This window comes from Larus michahellis, chromosome 1, assembly GCF_964199755.1.
Source record: "Larus michahellis chromosome 1, bLarMic1.1, whole genome shotgun sequence".
Lineage (NCBI taxonomy): Eukaryota > Metazoa > Chordata > Aves > Charadriiformes > Laridae > Larus > Larus michahellis.
This window is the reverse complement of record NC_133896.1, coordinates 13,537,061-13,556,089: the sequence shown is the minus strand read 5'-3', so window position 1 is coordinate 13,556,089 and position 19,029 is coordinate 13,537,061. Positions and strand designations below refer to the sequence as shown.

General features: G+C 39.3%; 1 protein-coding gene across 15 annotated transcripts in view; it reads right to left on the bottom strand.

The window, feature by feature from the left end:
* The window catches only part of MAGI2 (membrane associated guanylate kinase, WW and PDZ domain containing 2), a 757,683-nt gene that overhangs the window by 157,734 nt on the left and 580,920 nt on the right, over positions 1-19,029 (bottom strand). For all 15 annotated transcript variants that reach the window (XM_074586071.1, XM_074590362.1, XM_074597089.1 and 12 more), the window contains one exon: positions 716-773. In XM_074586071.1, coding sequence (XP_074442172.1) covers positions 716-773 — 58 coding nt within the window. The remainder of the gene's footprint in view (positions 1-715; positions 774-19,029) is intronic.

Genomic DNA, 19,029 nt, shown 5'->3' with positions numbered 1-19,029 from the left:
AGAAAACCATCTTTCTGATTTACTTATTTTATGCAGGAACTGGCCAGAACAGGTTCTACCTAGTACTTCAAACAAAAGCTTTCTGTTGCCCTTTGCACAGAGGAGTAAGAATCTTTTTTTCTTGTTTTATGACAACTAAAATCTGAAAATAATGAAAGGAAGGATTGTGCTGTGAAAATAGAAAACTATATTCTCTTATTTTCAGCTGCACTTTTAAGTACAGAATAAAACACAACATCCCTAAAATTTCATATGCAGCGTGTAAATAACCTGTCTTCTGGTACAAACAGTATAAACATCTGATTTGCAGCAAGGAAGGATTACCCAGAAAAGGATCTTAACTGAGCTAAAATGATTATGCTTTGCTCTTTTCATTGATTAACAAGATCTTTACCTCACTGGATATCCAAACCGTACATAGAAAATATAATATTTCTTTAATGAATATGACCTTTGTATGAATATCATCTGGAATGATACCATGAAATCAGACCCTGGAGAAAGAGAGTGACTGAATGCCCGAGTCACTGATTTGAGACACACTGAATATATTTGGACACATTAGCTGTATTAATGACTGAGAATTCCTGGTATACCTTCAGTTTAACATGTCAAGTAATCGTACCCATGCCTTGCCAGGCTAAGCACTGCAGAGGATACTGGCATTAGGTTATGACATATTAACAGCAACTTAATATTGAACTTGGGAACTTACTCAACATAATAAGTGCCATAAATGGGATCATCAATTTTCTCCCAGCCATATGGAAGCTCTGAAAAACAAAGAGTTATCTCTCTCAGTAAATGCAGTACAGAACATTAAGATTTCTAGTAACAAAACTGTGGATCTTCTCTGGGCACTGAGGGAAATAACTTGATAGTGAAATTAGATAGTGACCAAAGCAAATGTTGAATCTTTAACACATACGATGGCAGACACAAGTAGTAGTAACTTGAAAATTGGCATGCAAAACCAGATCTCAGTCTCTAGAATAACACATTTTAGTTGAACTACTTCATTGTTCCAAAAGCTGTGCCAGCCATCAACTGTAGCACATCTTGTATAGCATCACCGCCGGACAAAGTGAGGGCATCTGGTTTTCCCAACACACAAAAAAACTTCTTTGCTTTCTGAGCTTTTTTCTTTGCTAGGAATCCTGGAAAAGTTGGCCTTGATGGAACAAAAAGAGTTTGCCTTCTCCCATGTAAGTACACCTAAATATCCCTCGGAAGTTTGTACCATTTGTCTTACTGTGGTGGTAATTCCACAGCCTCCAAAGGCATCCTGTGCCAAAGCTTAGTTATATATCAGGGACATCAAAGTATATAGCAGTACACAGAAGCACAAACCAAAATAAAATATTATAGCATCTTCTGAACTTAAAAATAATTACGTTTTGCAGAAATAGAGAAGACATTTAATTGTTAATACCCAAAACATTCAGGAATGCTCTGCCCAAGACTAGCAGATGAGGAACCCCACAAATTTGTAAATAAAAGCTCAAGGACTTCTTTAATGTAGGTACTTATTTTTTCCTATTATTCTTAGAACATTGTTAGCTTTGAAATCTTCACAGGTCTGCACCCTGACCTGCTTTTGTCAGGGCTATATTGTGACTTCATATGAATAAATGCAGCATAAAGTATTTAAGCAGGCCACAGAATCACAGAACGGTTGAGGTTGGAAGGGACGTCTGGAGATTGCCTAGCCCAGCCCCTCTGCCCAAAGCAGGGTCACCTAGACCAGGTTGCTCAGGACCATCTCCAATTGGCTTTTGAATATCTCCAAGGATGGAGACCCCACAATCTCTCTGGGCAACTTCTTTAAGTGTTTGATCACACACAGAGTAAAGAAGTACCATTTTGTTTAAGCAGAATTTCAGTTTGTACCCTTTACCTCCTGTATTGTCACTGGACACCGCTGAAAAGAGCCTGGTTCTGTCTTCCTTGCACCTTCCTTCAGGTATTTATCTAGATGGATAAAATCCCTCTGAGCCTTCTCTTCTCCAGGACAAACAGTCCCAGCTCTCTGAGCCTTTCCTTATAGGAGAGATGCCCCAGTCCCTTCAACATGTCATACTGGACTCTCTCCAGTATGTCCATGTCTCTCTTGTACTGGGGAGCCCAGAACTGGACCCAGAACTCCAGCTGTGTCTCACCGGCGCTGAGTAGAGGGGAAGGATCATCTCCCTTGATCTCCCATGTGGCAATGCTCTGCCAGATACAGCCCAGGAGGCTGTTGGCCTGCTTTGTTGCAAGGGCACATCACTGGCTCACCGGTAAGTCACCAAGCATTAGAAAGCCCTGCTGTTGCTCTTTCCAGACCTGCACAGAACTTCAGTAAAACCTGTAGGAGATTGATCCTAAAATGGCTCCCACAAAGTCCTGTGGGACAAGACTGTGGAATGTAATCCCTAAATATTCAAAAAGAAACCAGCCGACGCACAAATCCTGTACCGTTCCTACAGTAAACTTCGTTCCCAACACATGCGTGATAAATAAGGCAAAGATTTCCTATAACCCTATGACACAGAAGAAAGTATTCATTTAAAAGCTATAGGTACATTTTATTTTCATGTAACCTTGCAAGGTTTTCTTCCCCTAATTAACTTAATGTTGCTTTCATATCTGGCCATGTAAAATTACAGTCCTTTAGAGAAAAGTGAGGCAGGTGCAGGCAAAATCTGCACATACTTAAAAATACACACAAACACACACGCGCACACATACACACACAGAGACAGATGTGCGCATAGGTCCCTTTGCCAAAGTGTATTAGTAGATGGAGTTTTTTCCAACTATGCAATTAAAAATAAAAAGTAGATGTTTTGCCCAAACTTAAAAGTAGGTATCTTTCTCTAAATATATACACTTTAAAGTGTAGTGATGCAGAGGACATATTTCATTTTACATATTTGTGAAAATCTGAAATAATTTGAGGATTTACTATTAACCTATTGGCCTATTTTTTCCTAAAGTAATGATACATAACTGTATTTATGAACTGGCACAACTATTGAGAAGGCAAATGGCAAATCCAATTTTCTACTGTAAAAGTCTGTAAAAATTTAATGAATTGGACATATTATGGAGAACGCATTTTTAAATGCATGGATTCAGCCACTGATTATCTAACATCATAAAATAGTCATGGGTTCAGAAGAAAGGAAATAAAAAATTACCTTTGTGTACCATAATAGATATAAACTCCACGTAAGGCTATTCTCTAATTTAATTTTTCCGTTTGAGATGCAGCCTGTAAGCTATGTTTAATTAAAATTCCTTGTTGACCAGTAAAATGGAATTGCTACAGCACAAACCCTAAGGTCCCTGCACCCGCCAAAGTATGGCAGATAAGGTTGGTGGAGTGTAGTTTACTACAGAGCTTCTGTTAGAAGAATCTTCTGCTACATTTGCTTTCAGGAGCCCTGTGATTATTTTTCATTGCATTAAAAAGCGGCATCTATTCCATTTTTCACTATTGAAATGAAAGATTACAGGACAGAAATACTTTAGTGCTTCATAAAATAGGAAGCTAAGCATTTGCCAAATTAGTGGTGAGGGCATTACATATTCTCTTTTTCCTTTTGCTGTGCCCAGTGATGATCATTAGGGATGAGAGTGAACAGTAAACATTTATAAAAGAGAATTCTTACAAAACAGTTGTGAAGCAGATAACTGTTGGCCTCCATAATTTGAACTGAGAAGGGAGCTATAAATTAAAACAATTTCTGATATTCATTTAGGAGCATTAGCATGCTGGTTCATGTATAATTTCTGCAACCAACATGTCATGGTTACTATGCTATATATGAAGCCTCCATTTTCATGAGTTCAACACTTCTATCATCCATGTCTTTCAATTCCATTGTCCAGGAGGATTTCTCTGTACAGAAGGAAAAAATTCCTTTATTTTCAGTCTTCAATATTTAATATTGCATTCCCACAGATCTCCTCCTATCATCCCCAGTGGAGGACTGTTCAGGAACATTTGTATAATCATGGTTTAAAAACCAGTAATTGTGCTGCATTTGGCAGTGCTGATACCATGAGTGGATGGAAGGGTGCTGTATATTATGTATATATGCTCCAGTTTTCACATTTCATGCTTTATTCCTTACCAAAGAAGCAGCATCTATTTAACACTGCAGCAGTCATAAAAAAAAAAAAAGATCAAAAAGGTACAGCTGATACCAAGACACTTTTCTCAGCATGCATCTGGGTAAGTTTTTAAATACAGAAGGAGCTGCATTTCTAAAAGTTAAATGCCCAATGGTAAGAAAAGCCCTTGTATTTTCAAAGAAAGAAAGAAAGAAGGAAACAAAGATGGAAAAAAGAAAGACTAATATGAATTCCAGCAGGTCACTCTAACAATCAGTGGTAGCGCCTTCTCATCACAGCCTGCTTATGCTAATGGTCCAGATGCTCTTATTCTGCCTTCTGAAAGCTGTTGTGTTTCAACATGATTTTTGATGGTGCCACTTAACCTTCTCTGGGGATGGAGGAAGGAGTACATTTTGGATCTCAATGTACCAAGATGTAAAGACATATTACCAAACCAAAAGATTAATTTTTCTGAAGTTTGTAGAGTACTAACTGTGTTAAAGAGAGTTATAAAAGCCTCTCAAGGTTTCAGAACAACAGCCAGCATTGTGTCACTACCCTACTGACAGGCTAGAAAGAAAGATGAGAGCATATTTCTTGAATCGGCTGCAATCAAAATATTTGTATAGTACAAAAGAATATAGTATGAGAGAGAAAAAGAAAATATAATGCCTGCTGTTATTGAAAATGCTGTCAGTAAGGATGTGGAAGCTGTGGAAGTCAGCATGAGTTTGGATCACCTGCCTTGTTAACACCCAGGCACAGGTCAGGAATCCTTTTCTAACCTATATATGAGACTTTTCAGAAAAATATTGTATCTTTCCACTCAGCAGCCTGTGTTTGGTTTATCCCTTGCTTTTTCTCTTCTCATTTCTTTCTTCCTGTTTCAAATTCAGTTTTGCCTTTTCAAGTCAGTACCTACTACAGAGGGTATCAAAAGAACTGGGTTAAAAGTTACAAAATACCGTGCAGCTCCCCAGTCCAACGCAATTGCATACTCTTCCAGTTTCTTTAAGAGATACAGTCTTTGCAAATATTTATCTGTAAGTCTAAATCAGTGTTCCTCCCCACATAGCTTACACAAAAAACTTTGCCTGCAATACCCTAAGGCACAGCGCACAGATTAGCAGGGAGCAGATGCTGCTCGTGGTCTGCTGTGCTGCTCCCTCTGAAAGGAGGTCGTAGTGGGGTGGGGGTCGGTCTCTTCTCCCAAGTAACAAGCGGTGGGACAGGATGAAATAGCCTGAAGTTGCGCCAGGGGAGTTTAGGGTGGATATTAGAAAAATTTCTTCACCAAAAGGGTTATCAAGCGTTGGAACAGGCTGCCCAGGGAAGCGGTGGAATCGCCATCCCTGGAGGTATTTAAAAGACGTCTAGATGTGGTGCTGAGGGACATGGTTTAGTGGTGGGTTTGGCAATGCTAGGTGAACGGTTGAACTCGATGATCTTAAAGATCTCTTCCCATCTAAATGATTCTATGTCTCGTTTTAATGCTTTTGTTAGTGCATGTCCACATTGCCCAGCTGATACATGAAACAGGTATAGTAGTTGTGCTGCTGCTCCTGAAACCTTCTGTTAGAGGTTGCCATAAGGAAAGAGAGGATAATATTGCTCACTGAAAATCAGTATTTAACCTACTATCCACATACCTGTGTGAATTCTGCTAGGTCACCCATCTGCGTACCATGTGGGAGCCCCAGAAAACAACAAAAAATTCAACAGGTATATGCGATGGTAAAATCATTTCTACTACCTCAACAGGTTCCTCCACTTAGCTGTGTTTCATATGTCACTGCCTAAGCTGGAAAATGCAGTTGCTAACATGGAGTCCTCTATGCTAGTGTACAAATCAAAAGCTGCAGGAGAATGTAAGTTGAATTGCTTACTGTCTCAGTGAAAATAACAACAAAGGCAGGATGGACAACCCCACCTCCATAGCAAAACCAAATTATTCTTCCTATCATGGAAGACCTGGAAAACTTAGGGAATGTACCAACTCCAAGCCAAGCCATGTAAGCTCAATTTCAATTAAACTCGTGTTCTCCAGCTGCCGTTGTCATACCAGCAAATTTCACAGTCATGACTGTTTATGTTCTGTCTGTAATCACAAACCATTCACGTGCAATTTATTATCATGAAGAAAATGACAGTATGCATAATTTCTTCTCGCACAATGGAAACAAATGTCGAGGTAACATTCACATGTGATAAATGCATCTTCTTCGTTCAGTGCAGCTTATTGTGACATGCTACATCCTTAATAGATCATTTAGTAGATTACTAAATATTACTATCGATTCAATATTTTCCCCCAGCTTTGTTACCAAGTGAAATATTGCCAACAGTAGGGATATTTTTAACATTAGGTGTTCTTGATCCCTCTGACATGTGGAATTGTGTAATATCTAATCAAGATTTGCATTACTACAGTGAAAAAGTACCAACTGAATTACTGAGTTTTAACTACCAAAAAGGAGTTCAAAAAGGGCTTTTTTAACTATTAATTCAAATAAAAATGAAAAAAAAAAGCAACTAAAAAGAAATTACGCTAAAAAATACCGTACATGTTGAGAATTTAGTTAGGTTATCATAGGCAGTGCCTGAGATGGTTTCCTCAATAAAGCCTTAATAAAGAACTCAGTTCTCAACTGTTCCGTGGGCAATAGCTGAAGCTGTTTGGAGTACTCTCCATGGACCTTTTCAAGAGAAAGCTTAGAGTTTCTGTTAAAAGATTCCAAACTACAAAATCCTGTTTTCCATGTGTTTTGAAGTAATAGACTTAAGGAAAACAGAAAGACTCACTGAAACATATTTATTATTAAAACTTTAAATTGTTTTCATCAAATCTTGCTATCCTTTTGTCTTCTTCTCTGTCCTTAGTCTTGTGTTATTTGTGCTCGGTACTTGGTTTGTATTACAGAATTTTGGGGGAGACAGAAGCTTAAATCAGCTCTTTGTTGATCTCACAATTCCCACTAAAGTGACTAGAGTTTTGCTGGGGAAAGAGAGACCACTAGGAACTGCTGAAAAAACCCTCATTTTTTAGCTACAAGTTCTTGCCCAGGAGACTGGATACGGAACCAGGCTTCCATGGAATAATTAAACAGCAATGTGCCTTATCTTCCAAGAATAGTTTGGGATAATTTGTGAATTCTGTGTTAATTACACGTTATCTCGGTTTTAATATAACAAAGGATACATCTGAACAGAGTCCCTGAAACTCTTATCCTCACAGCTCCTAGCTTTAACCTAGCTAGTGGGGGCACTGCAAGGAGTGAAGTCACTTCAGGGTGAATCTTGGTGCAGAATGTGAACCTGCCGGAGAAGCTCAGCAGATGCCCCAGCGGTTACTCACAGGCACGGCGAGGAGCCGCGATGGCACTGCCAGCTGGTTCAAAGTTCAGACATGCACATTAAAGGGACTGTCACCCGCGCGCTCGTTTTACCAGCAGAAAAGGAGCCCCAAGTACATCAAGTGCACGCTGCATTATCAATTTGTATTCCTGAAGTTCAGCAGATTTGCTGCACGCCACGTACAGCTCCAATGTGGAAGATTCTGCCTTTGAAACTGATTTTATTAACACAGCTTTTTTTATGCTATATTCTTTAGACTTTGAAGAAAACAGACTGAAAAGAAACATTCTTTTTGATCTTTTGGATGTTCAAATCTTTCAGTGCTTGTACCTCATTACTGACTGTATCAATTCAACCTTCTTACAAACCAGTGTTTTCTACCTAATAACTGCCTGAACTCGTGAAGTTAGGCTTTTCTTCCATTGGCTTTTCAGTCTCTTCATTTATTTATATTATTTCCTTTGCTGTTAAATGTTTAACAACATACCCTGTGAATTTATGGACTTACTGAATTTACTGTTATTATATAACCTAAACCCTGCAGTTTGGCTACTGACCTAAAAAGCCCCATAAAAGTATGTAGCTACTAATAGTGCAGGCTAGACCTCATGGGAGGCAGCTAGGTATTCTGTTACTAGTATCTCAAATTCGTATATAAGCTTCAACATACTTTAGCTAGCTGCTCACCTCTTAACCTGTGGTACAACAAAGGAAAAAAAGCCTATTATTCTCTAAGAAACCCAAATAACACATTTTAATGCTCCTTTCAGTGCCAAACCTTACTAAAGAGGAAACAGGATTATTCTCAGCCTCTCCTCCTCAGAGGGTAAGTGCTCCGGCCCCTGACCATCGTTGGTGACCCTCTGAACTTGGTCCTGTGTATCAATCCAGTTTATCTTGTATTGGGGGTCCCAAAACTAGATGCAGTATTACCAATGTGGTCTAACAAGTCAGTTCCCAATCTGTACTGTTGCAAGATTTTCTTCCTGCCCAGGTACAGGACTTGGATTTGTCTTTGTTGAATTTCACTAGGTTTCAGCTGACCCGTTCCTCCAGCCTGGCTAGGTCCCTCAATGGCAGCCCTGCCCTTCATCATGTTGACTGGTCCCCCCGGGAGCGCCTGCAAAGTTGATTTCATTGCCCCCTTCAGACTTTACGTAAAGATGGCAAAACAGGACAGACTCTGTTATAAACCCTTGCAATACTCCTCTTGCACAGGCATTTAGGTATAGTATGGCCCATTAACCACTACCCTCTAAGCCTCACCACCCAACCACTGACTTACCTGTGCATTCTCCATCCCTCCAGATTTTTAATGCCCTAAGTGCCATACACAAATATTGTGGGAGACAGTGCAAAAAGTCTTGCAAAAGTCAAGGTAAATGACATCCACCACTTTTGCTTCATCCACAAATCCAGCCATATTAGCATAGCAATCAGGTTGGTGAGGCATGATTTGCACTGGGTAAATCCACACTGGCTGTTCCCAGTCATCACCCTCTCCTTTGGGTGCCCAGAAATGTGGCAGAGGTTTCATTTCATTATTTTGTCAGGGACATTGCCAGGGCCTGTCACCTGCCAGCGTCCTGAGCTCCTCTGCCACAGCATCTTGAACTTCACTGTTTCACAGCTGCCATTGATTATCACATCTCCCATTAGTTCTTGCTGTTAGTTCATATGAGGTCCAGCTGTGCATCACCCTTCATGGTGGGCACATCTGGTACTTATATTGAGAAGTTATCCCCCAAAACCACCAGAAATCTTGTTGCCTGCTTGTCTCCTGCCTTGCCACCCATCTAGAAGATGTCAGGGAGGATAAAGTTCCCCATGAACACCAGAATCTGCGATCAGAGACTTCCTTGAGTTGTTTAAAGAAGGCTCCATCCATTTCCTCACGCTGACCAGGGGGTCTGTAATAACAACCCACCACCAAGTCTCCCCCACCAGCCTCTCCCCTGACCTTGACCTACAAACTCTCCATCAGCCATCCATCCCATGGGAGAGCTTCATACAACCACATTGTTCCTCCGCACAGAGGACAACCCCTTTTCTTCATCTCCCCTAAGCATCTTTCTTGGTCAAAAAGGTTATTTTACCTTGTTTCTGACTTATTTTCAAAATAACAACACTAAAGTTTAATTAAAATTTCAATCAACATCAGAAACATTTGTTTTATGACTTCATTTGTCTCACTGGGCCTTGAGAGTCTCAAGTCAATGTTTCAAAATAAAGCACACAGCATAATGCTTTCTGTTTTTTTTGTTTTTCTGCCATGTTATTACACCAAATAGCAATTACTTGATTTTATGTGACAGGCCAGTGAGGCAAATGGATAGACATACTGTAAAAAGAGCTTGGAAAATGTAGCATCTATAGTGATAATGAAAAAAACAAAACAAAACAAAAAAAGCCAAGAACTGCTTTGTATGCTTACAATGAACTGATTATCTGTGGGTGGTCCACGAATAAAAAGCTATCCTGCCCAGACTGTAAAATTGCATAGGTACATCACTTATTTGTCATGAGCTGCAACTACCTCAGAAGCATCACGCACTGGCCTTCGATGGAAGTCTCAGGGCAGATTAAATAAACTAATGTTCTGATCAGGTACAAGACATCTTACATTTCTATATTTTATTTCTAAGTTGTCAATGAAGTTGTATGCAGCTGGTTAGAAGAATCATCCTCAACATACTTCCTAGGTGATCTGTTTCCATGACTACAATGCTTTTCAATAATATGTTTTCACAGTTCTGAACAGTAGCTGGGTATATGTAATGCAGATACATTAGTCGTTTAAATAGTATTTGATAAAGTAGATAAATCAATACGATTGATGAGGGAGATTACATTGCACCATGGAAAATTCAGGTTAATACAGCAGCTGCTGAGGCAACAACTCTTGATTTATACTAGTGAAATTAGCTTAGAATCTGGTTTTGTCTCCTCAGTGGCTTCATTGACTTGTCTAGGGTGAGAACTTTAAAAGTCCCATCTTTTATTACTTTTGCTTTGTTGCACAATAGATAAAAATCTGCTTTAGTTGCATGTAACTGCTTTCTGAAACTTCTTGTCATAACTTATTCATCATTGTGCATTAGTTATATTTATGAGGACACTCAAATTGAGTCACTCCGTGCTTTAAACATTATGTTAAAAAATCCCTTGGCATTTGAATGACAAGGAAATATGTATGAATTCAGAAGCTTATTTTTCTTTATTTGAATTGTAATGCCATCTGCCAAAACTCTCTCTCAGTATGGCTGTGTGACAGCATCAGAAAGAAACTGTGCATGAGAAACAGGTGTATGGTCCTTTGTTAATCTACCAGACACATTTTGTTTGCAGTCGTAAGGGCGTTTTGCAAAAGTAGTGTCCAATTAATACACTGATTTGTGACAATGACAAAATAACCAGGTTTCTAAGTCGCTCTTCCTTCATGAGTTTTAACTGTATGGGATACTAATAAGACAGTAAAGATCTACCCATGTTTTCTTCATGTTTTCATGTTCAGTAACGTTGTCATGTAACTAACATGTTACAGGAAGAAGGAGAAAAAAAGAAGGCAAAACAGTACTCTCACCTTTGTAGTCATTATCTTTTATTTTTATGCTCTGCAATGTCATGAAGAGTGGCAAGACACATATTTTCCACTCCATTTTTTCCTCCTCTCTTTCTTCTCAGTGTAAAACCTTCCTAAGGGTGAATAGAGTAGTAACCCAAACACTAGAGAGGGGGCTAAGAGAGTACTGTGTTAGAGCGATAGGATGGAGATGGGAGAGAGGGATGGAGAAAAACAAAGGGCAGGCTGTGGTTCTTTATGTGTCTTGTTTATCCTTAAGCATCTTCAAACCTCTTCAGGTTCTTTTCCCAAAGAAAAAAGCCTCTTACTTCTCCCAAGAAAACTCAAATCTCCTTCAAAGACAAGCTGTAGTTTATTCCTAATTCTCCCTAAACCCAGCAGTTTCATACCAAAAGAATTTGTTCCTCCCCCTGCCTCCTTTTTGACATTCCATCCTTCCAGCCCCCACCGGTGACGCAGCCCCCCCTGAATTCTGCTGGGCAGGAGTACCTCTGCTGCTGCATATAAAGCTGAGTCTTTCCCATTCCCAGAAATTCAGAGGGGAATAAGATTATAAAGACAACCAAAAGACTGCTGTGGCTACCTCACAAAAAGCATATCTACAAGAGTGAATGGAAGAAGAGAGTGTCTGCTCACTTTTTTCATTCCTGTGCAGCAAGAGCCTATTTGCACAAGTCAGGGGACTTTCTGGTCCCTCAGTCATACGGATACCTTTATCGTAAGCATCAACCCAGAGAAATGAGGTATCTGACTTTCACAATACTGCTAATGCATAATTTTGGATCCAGCAACTCATCTACTTGAGTTATTCCAACAGAAAGTAACTTTTTCCTCAGTGTATGCCCTTGCTTTGTACCATCTGGTACAGTTTTGATTCCTGCACAGGTATTATATTAATTAATTATTTAAATTAAATTAATTACTTTTAATTGTGTTTGTACTTAATGGTTGAAGGTAGGTCTCCAAACTGAAGTGGTACCAACTCTGTGGCATAATAAACAAATCTTAACTTTCATCCCCTCTTATTCTGTTAGTCTTTTAATTTCTGCTCTTTACTGTTCTCCAGTTGCTTTAGCTCCTTAAATGGCAAGGTCCCTAAAAATTGTTAAAAAAGAAAAAAGACCCTCCAAACTGCTTCACCTACAACTTATCCCAAAAGATGTATAGTCTACCACAAAGTTAGACTAGACAAAGTTAGAAAGACAGAATAGACCCTATGGGGACCCTGCAGAAACACCAAACACGAAGATTGAACAGACATCTCACGGCAGTATCTCATTTCAGCCCAGCTCTCCCTGAGTCTGTTTTACACCTTTCTAATTCCTCTGTAAGCCAGCTTAGAAGTAATCAGATATAGGCATACAAAGGCACACCTTTTACGGACTGACCTAGGGATACTTGGTTGAAATTTTTTGAGGATTTCTCCTTCTGGCCCATGAGAACAATTCAGACCGAGAGCTGGGTCACCTGAGCATCAGCACACCCTGTTCGTAAGGCTTAGGAAGAAGGGCAGCTGCATGACTTTACTGACTAGGGCCTCAGTCACTTCAAAAAATACATGTATGAGGGCCTAAAATAAACCATAAAAACTACTCTTCAACCAAAACTGTCCCTAAATCAATAGAGAGGAGTCTGAGGATTTCAGACAAATAAACTGGAGAAATTGCAGGCAGGAGAAATGGAGAAATTAGGCTGTGGCAGCATATTTTTTAAGATTGATTTTGTTGTCATTGTCTGTAACTAAGCATAGTTGTAATATAACCAGGGAAGAGCAAATAAGCACAGAACAGAACAACTTTTAGTGGCTAGTTATAGTTCTTTTTATTCATTTGTAGTCTTCATAAAACTTAATAATCTCTACTGGCCATCTGCAGGCCGAACTCAGAGGATGAGAATTTTATTGGGACTTTTTTGCTGGACAGGCTCAGAGACTGTAATTATTATCTTAAAGTCAGGCAGAGCTGGAAGGGACTTGATTTTACGTCTCTCTCGATAGGCGCTCCTCACATTGTAACTGTAATGCTTGCTTTGTACTGCTGTAAAATGTAATGTTGGGATTATCATCCATAACTTTCAGGTGCAGAAGAACGGGATAAATTAAGTTTGTTTGCAATTTATGACATACTCACTGTGTGCACTGATCTACAAGTAGTTAAGTTTTTCCTTGGTGGACTTTAATTATTTTGAGGAAAATGTTATATGCCTACAGTGTGCTCAGTTCCTAAGTTTGCCTCTGAGCTGCAGTCAGGATTTATGGATTTAAACTAGTGTCTATTTTCTTCTTTGGTATGTAATTAGGTGCTTGCATTTCACAGGCTTGGTTCACATCTGGTTCACTGGTCTGTTCTCACAGAAAAAGATTATTTCTGTATCATGGGAAAAAAAAAGCCTCCCATCTTTTATAAAAAAGTCTTACAAATGCGGAGAATTGAATGCTACATGCATTTTAGGTGCATATTTTTCCCTGCTCCACTGACAAAGCCAGTTGTGCAACTGCCGTGTTTGTAAAATGGTTGGCTCTGAGCACTTGCAACACCTGTGGCAGAGGCAGCCTCTGCCAGCCTTTTACTACACAGTGAAATGATAAAAATGTATTAGTTTTCCACTTTGCAGTTGCAGTCCTAATTACACAATGCAGCTGGTGCTGCAGGAAAATCTGTGCTGTTTAACAGTAAAGGAATTTAAGTCGAAGGAGCGAAAGTGGTGTCGTTTTGCAACTCTCTCTTTTCCGCTTTGACCTCTTTTTTTCCTTCTGCCATTGTAAAATGAGTAGATGATGAGAAAGGGCAAAGGGACAAGGAGGGTACAAAAGACGGGTGGATCTGAGTGAGAGAAAGCGTCAGTGTGACAGCGAGGGGAGGACAATACGTTGCTACGACTGGCACAATGGCTGGGTGAGTCTTGCTGGGACTGGCCCTGAAATTGCTCATTTCCCTCCATATCTTACTTCTCTCGTCCTTTATTTGTCAATCTCTTCTCTTTTGCCAGTTACACTTCCTCCTTTTTTCTCTTTTTTCATTTTTAGCTTCCTTTCTCCTTTTTTTTTTTTGGAAATCGTTTGAGTCAGTAACAAACAGGATACCTCTCAGTCTCCTAGAAGTGATGGAAGGCAATGGTATTTCCCGCCAGGTAAAAGAGGAACAAGTGCTTATGCAATGTGTACCATGCAGCCTAAAGAAGGGAGAATGTGTTTACAATGGCTGAGTTTGCAGAAGCTGAGCCCGGATATCTGTATCAATTCTAAAAGAGAAGGGGGACTGGTTTTAAGATCGTGAGCTGGCTGCTCCTTTAAAACACAAAAAACTCTGTGATACGAACATGTAACTCACTAGTGAGTGCTTAGCGTGACAAGGTTTTTATAAAATTGAAAGTCATTTAGATGTCAGTCTGAGATTCTCCTAAGAATATTTGCATTTTGTTGTCTCCCTTCAATACAGGTAATTAATGCCACTCAGTTCTTACAGGACCACAACTCTAAACAGGATAAGTAAGAGCTGTACCAGGAGTGTCCTAAAGAGCCTGAAGTTCACAACATGTAATCATTATATGCTCAGATTTCCAGTACCCTGTGTTCTTATGATAAGTATGACACTATCCGCTTACCTCAAAAAAATGGGGAGCTCATGAGCAACTACAATGCTACAAGCATCAAGGTCATTCTCGTGTCCTTTCAGAACAGGGCTGTTAAAAGCAATTGGGGTCAGATAGTACCTCTGAGCTAAACTCTGCCCCCGGCTTGATTTGCAGGTCAGACTTCTGCCATTCAGATGTTACCAAGGTTCTGAAATAATTTAATAAAGTGAACCGAGACACCAGCTATTCACAGCAATCCATCACCAGCCTCCTCATCCACAGTTAGTTACGACAGAGCGAGCGGAAAAACGTATTGAAATAGCCAATGCAAGTAATGAAGAATATTGAATATTGTATCAGTATCAAAGTCCCGGTAATCTTGAAAAATTCTTAATCAATTCTCAATACTGTCTGTTCACACAAGAAAAATCTGGAGTCTGGAGGGTGTTCTGACCTAAAAATGACCGGCAGCAACACCTTCTTTGCTGTAGCAAAAGTGATTCACTGCAACCAGACAAGAATTAACACCATTTCCCAGCTCCAGCTATCCTTGCATGATGGGACTTATATTCAGCCCTGCTCATGTTCCTGCTCTGTTCTCTTTAGCTGTTATTCTTATGAAAGTTTTGCCGTCTCTTTTGGGGATCTTTCTTTTAACCATTAATAGAAAGGTTTATTTATTTTTGTTCCAACAGAAAATATTTTAAAAAATCATTAAAAGACTGGAATTTTGCTGTAGTTATATAGAAGACTGTGCTTTTCTGTGTAATCACACTTGTCTCTCTTGAGGAGAAGCTCTCAACAAAGGGCTCAAATTGTGATGCAGAGCATATGACTTTGGTACAGGTATTGTTAGGTTTTCTGCAAGTCAAGGTTACGCTAATAAGCCGAAGCCTTTCATTCATACCACTAGGCAAACCTGAGATAACATGGATAATTCTCCAGTAATGAAAGAGAAGGAACATGAAGCGGGGCAAAAGGACGAAGGAAACACAGATGCATATCATGAGGAAGTAGCCACAGCAGAAACACTTCTGCGCACGGACACAGGAATTTACAGCTGCCACTTGCCATGACTTTCTGGCCCTGGGTGGTCTTTGTACATGCCCTGCTGGGATTCAGCTCTGCACAGGCAGCCCACAGCACAGCTTCCTTCTCTCCCAAAGAACGTGCACCAGTTTCACTACCTCACGGGAAGGAGTAGGGTTTACTCATGGCAATTGTTCACTATCCACTGTCTTATCTTAGAAAACAAGAACTCTTAACAGAGGATTTTGTCTGTCTTATTTTAGCTACTCTAATGGCCAGGAAGAGATAAATCCTTAAGAAAACCTATTGCTCTTGCCTCATAAATAGGCTTGCGCACTTATCTGTTTAATTTTTGATAAATTGATAAACATTTATGTTGCTAAGGATAATTAAAGACTGTGACAATATAAAAGAAAAAATACAATAAAAAACAAAAATCAAGGACATCAGCACTCAATCTTGTAAGAATAAAATACTGGATTAAAGAAAGGGAAAATTCATGCAACTACTGCAATACGAATGGTCATGCGATGCCAAATATCAATATGAAATTCAATTTTTAATCTATCTAAAATGTATGTTTTTGATTTAGACTCACATCTAATGCAAATCAGATTAAGTAGAAGAAAACATTAGAAAACATTTGGAAGACAGAAAAAAGAACAGAATAAAATGGATAGCTTTCTTCCCTCTCCACCAAAATAAGACCTTCATCTATTACGGATAGCACACACAGGCCCTTAATATTTTCCCTAGATCAGTTTTTACCTCTGTATCACTTAAAAAAAAAAAAAAATCTAAAAGGATATTTATGATAATCTTTGTGTTATCTAGAAGCTGAAAATAGGAATCTCTGCTGAAGATTCTACTTTCAGCTTTTCATTCTATGATTCTGTGTTCCCTTTCAAAGAGATATAACCTAATAAAATGAAAAACAGAAATGAAACAAAAATGCATAAGCAGACTTTGAAAACAACAAAGTGTAATTTTCAATTAGGACAGTCTCCTTTGTGTTGTCCATTCCCAATCATACAGTGGACTGACAACACGTACAGACTATTTTTCACATTTGCCGAAGAAAATACCTTGAAACTCCATTTGCATGCAGTTGATGCGAGATGAAAATGATCAAAATAACAAAACCAGACAGTGTTGCCATATGTTCCAGTACTGAAGCAAATTATAGTACATTAACACCCCATCACTATCATATAAAAAGGCTGCAAAGATAAATGTTCCCTAAAAAAATATCTACTAAAGAATTAAAAGATATGCAAGGTAACAGTTTTAAATCCCCCCTCACCTTTTTTTCCTTCAAGGTTCCTCTTCTTTTTTCATTCTTTCTTCCCATTATTACTATTTTTACAGATTCTCTCACTAGTTCTTTTTACTATCAGAGATCTTGATGTTATCTTTGACCAGTAGCTCCAAGTACATTTTTCTTACAATTAAATCTTCCAGGAGTTATACTTTGAATAGCTCAAGAAAATGTAAGCTTTTTATGTCTGATATATCAAAAAATCCTGGCCCACATATTAGTGGTCCTCAGAGCCTCAAATTGTAGTGTTATATATGCTGGTCTGTCAAAATGCCCATTTTTTGTCAATATGAAATATGCGACTTGCCTAATTTAGTGTTTTAATGAAAGTCTAGATTTTCTCATTTCAACCCCATTTCTTTTTCCCATCAGAATTTATTTCCACTTGAAAGAAATCTGGGATTAAGGTAGACTGTGCTTTGCTTTTCTATAGTTCTAGCTATGCACGGGTATTATTCTGGAATAAGAGTGTCTTTTACCAGTTTAACCTTCAGCTGAATACTGAACACTTCACATATACACAAGGATGGAATGTTAAAAATGAGCAAGAAATATGAAAAGGATGAAAAGTCCCTGTATTCAAGGTTCTGCTTCCGAAGTATATAGATCTACTGTATTCTTCAGTTTCCCTTTTATCTTCAGAAGAAGAAAGGATAATTACGTGTATGCTAAAAACTCCAATGGAATTGCAGTCTTCAGCAGAAAGGAAGGAGGGCTTTGAGCAACCTGATCTAGTGAAAAAACGTCCCTGTCCACAACAAGGGCATTGGACTAGATGAACTTTATAGGTCCCTTCCAACCCAAACCATTCTATGATTCTGTGATAAGGATAATTGGTAACATAAATGATTATGGGATGTGGGAATGTGGACAACTTGTCCCTAGGAATTCCAGTTTCTCTACAGCTGAGTTACTTTTCTTCTTTTACTGCTCCCCTCCCTCCCTCTCTTTTCTCTCAGTCACTGTTAAGAGATCCTTTTTCCAGATACTCAGTTCCATTCTCATACGTCTTCCCACAAATGGAAAGATTTTTAAACCTTTTTTTAATAAAAATTCTTTACATGCTATCTCTAATAATTTGGGTTGATTCACCCTGAATTAGCATTGGAAATGATTCAGAAACCGTAAGAAGTGTTGTGATTTCCACAAAATTTTTCAAAAAGAGGCTTTTCTCAGGACTGCTGGTGCTCGATGATGATGTAGGTGGGCTTCTCAGCTCAGAAAGGAGTGATTGTCACTACTTTTTTGAAGCAGACAAATAATCTACTAGTCATTTATATGGCGTTCTTCCATCAAAGTATTGATGTTAGATCATTCCGAAGGTCTGTGAACTGATCTCGTGTGCAGTGTGCAAAACCTGACTGGATTGACAACAACCAATTTTCTAGTCAAGGGAGGAGAGCTCTTCACAGGCTCCTCAGGAAGGACAGGCTGGGAAGACAAGGAGTGGAGTTGCCCTTTGTGTGAGTTGGAACACACGGAGGTCTGCCTGGGGATGGATGAGGAGCCAACTGAGAATTTATGGGTGAGGATTAAAGAGAAGACTGGTAAGACTGGCACTACAGTCGGTTTCTGCTATGGCTTGCCTGACCAGTAAGAACAAGTAGATAAGACCCTCTACAGAAAGACAGGAGCAGCCTCACATTTGCAGGCCCTGGTCCTCATGGGGTACTTCAGCCACTGCGATATCTGCTGGAGGGACAACACAGCAGAGGCTCCTGGAGTGCATCAACAACTTTCTCACCCAAGTGACAGTGGAGCCAAAGAGGAGAGGTGGTCTGCTGGACTTCATACTCACCAACAAGGAGGGACTTGTTGGGGATATGAAGGTCAAAGGCAGACTTGGCTGCAGTGACTGTGAGATGGTGGAGTTCAGAGGTCCCTTACAGCCTCAACCATTCTGTGATTCTCTGAGGGCAGAAGACACTGACAGCATCTACAAGGTCTTAAGTAGTCTAGATATTTGGATTATGATTTACCAAAAGTATGAAAAAATATATGCTTAAAGAACTGCAGAGAAACAGACACAAGAAAGACAATGCAAGTGTACTGTACTGGTTTGAGGTAA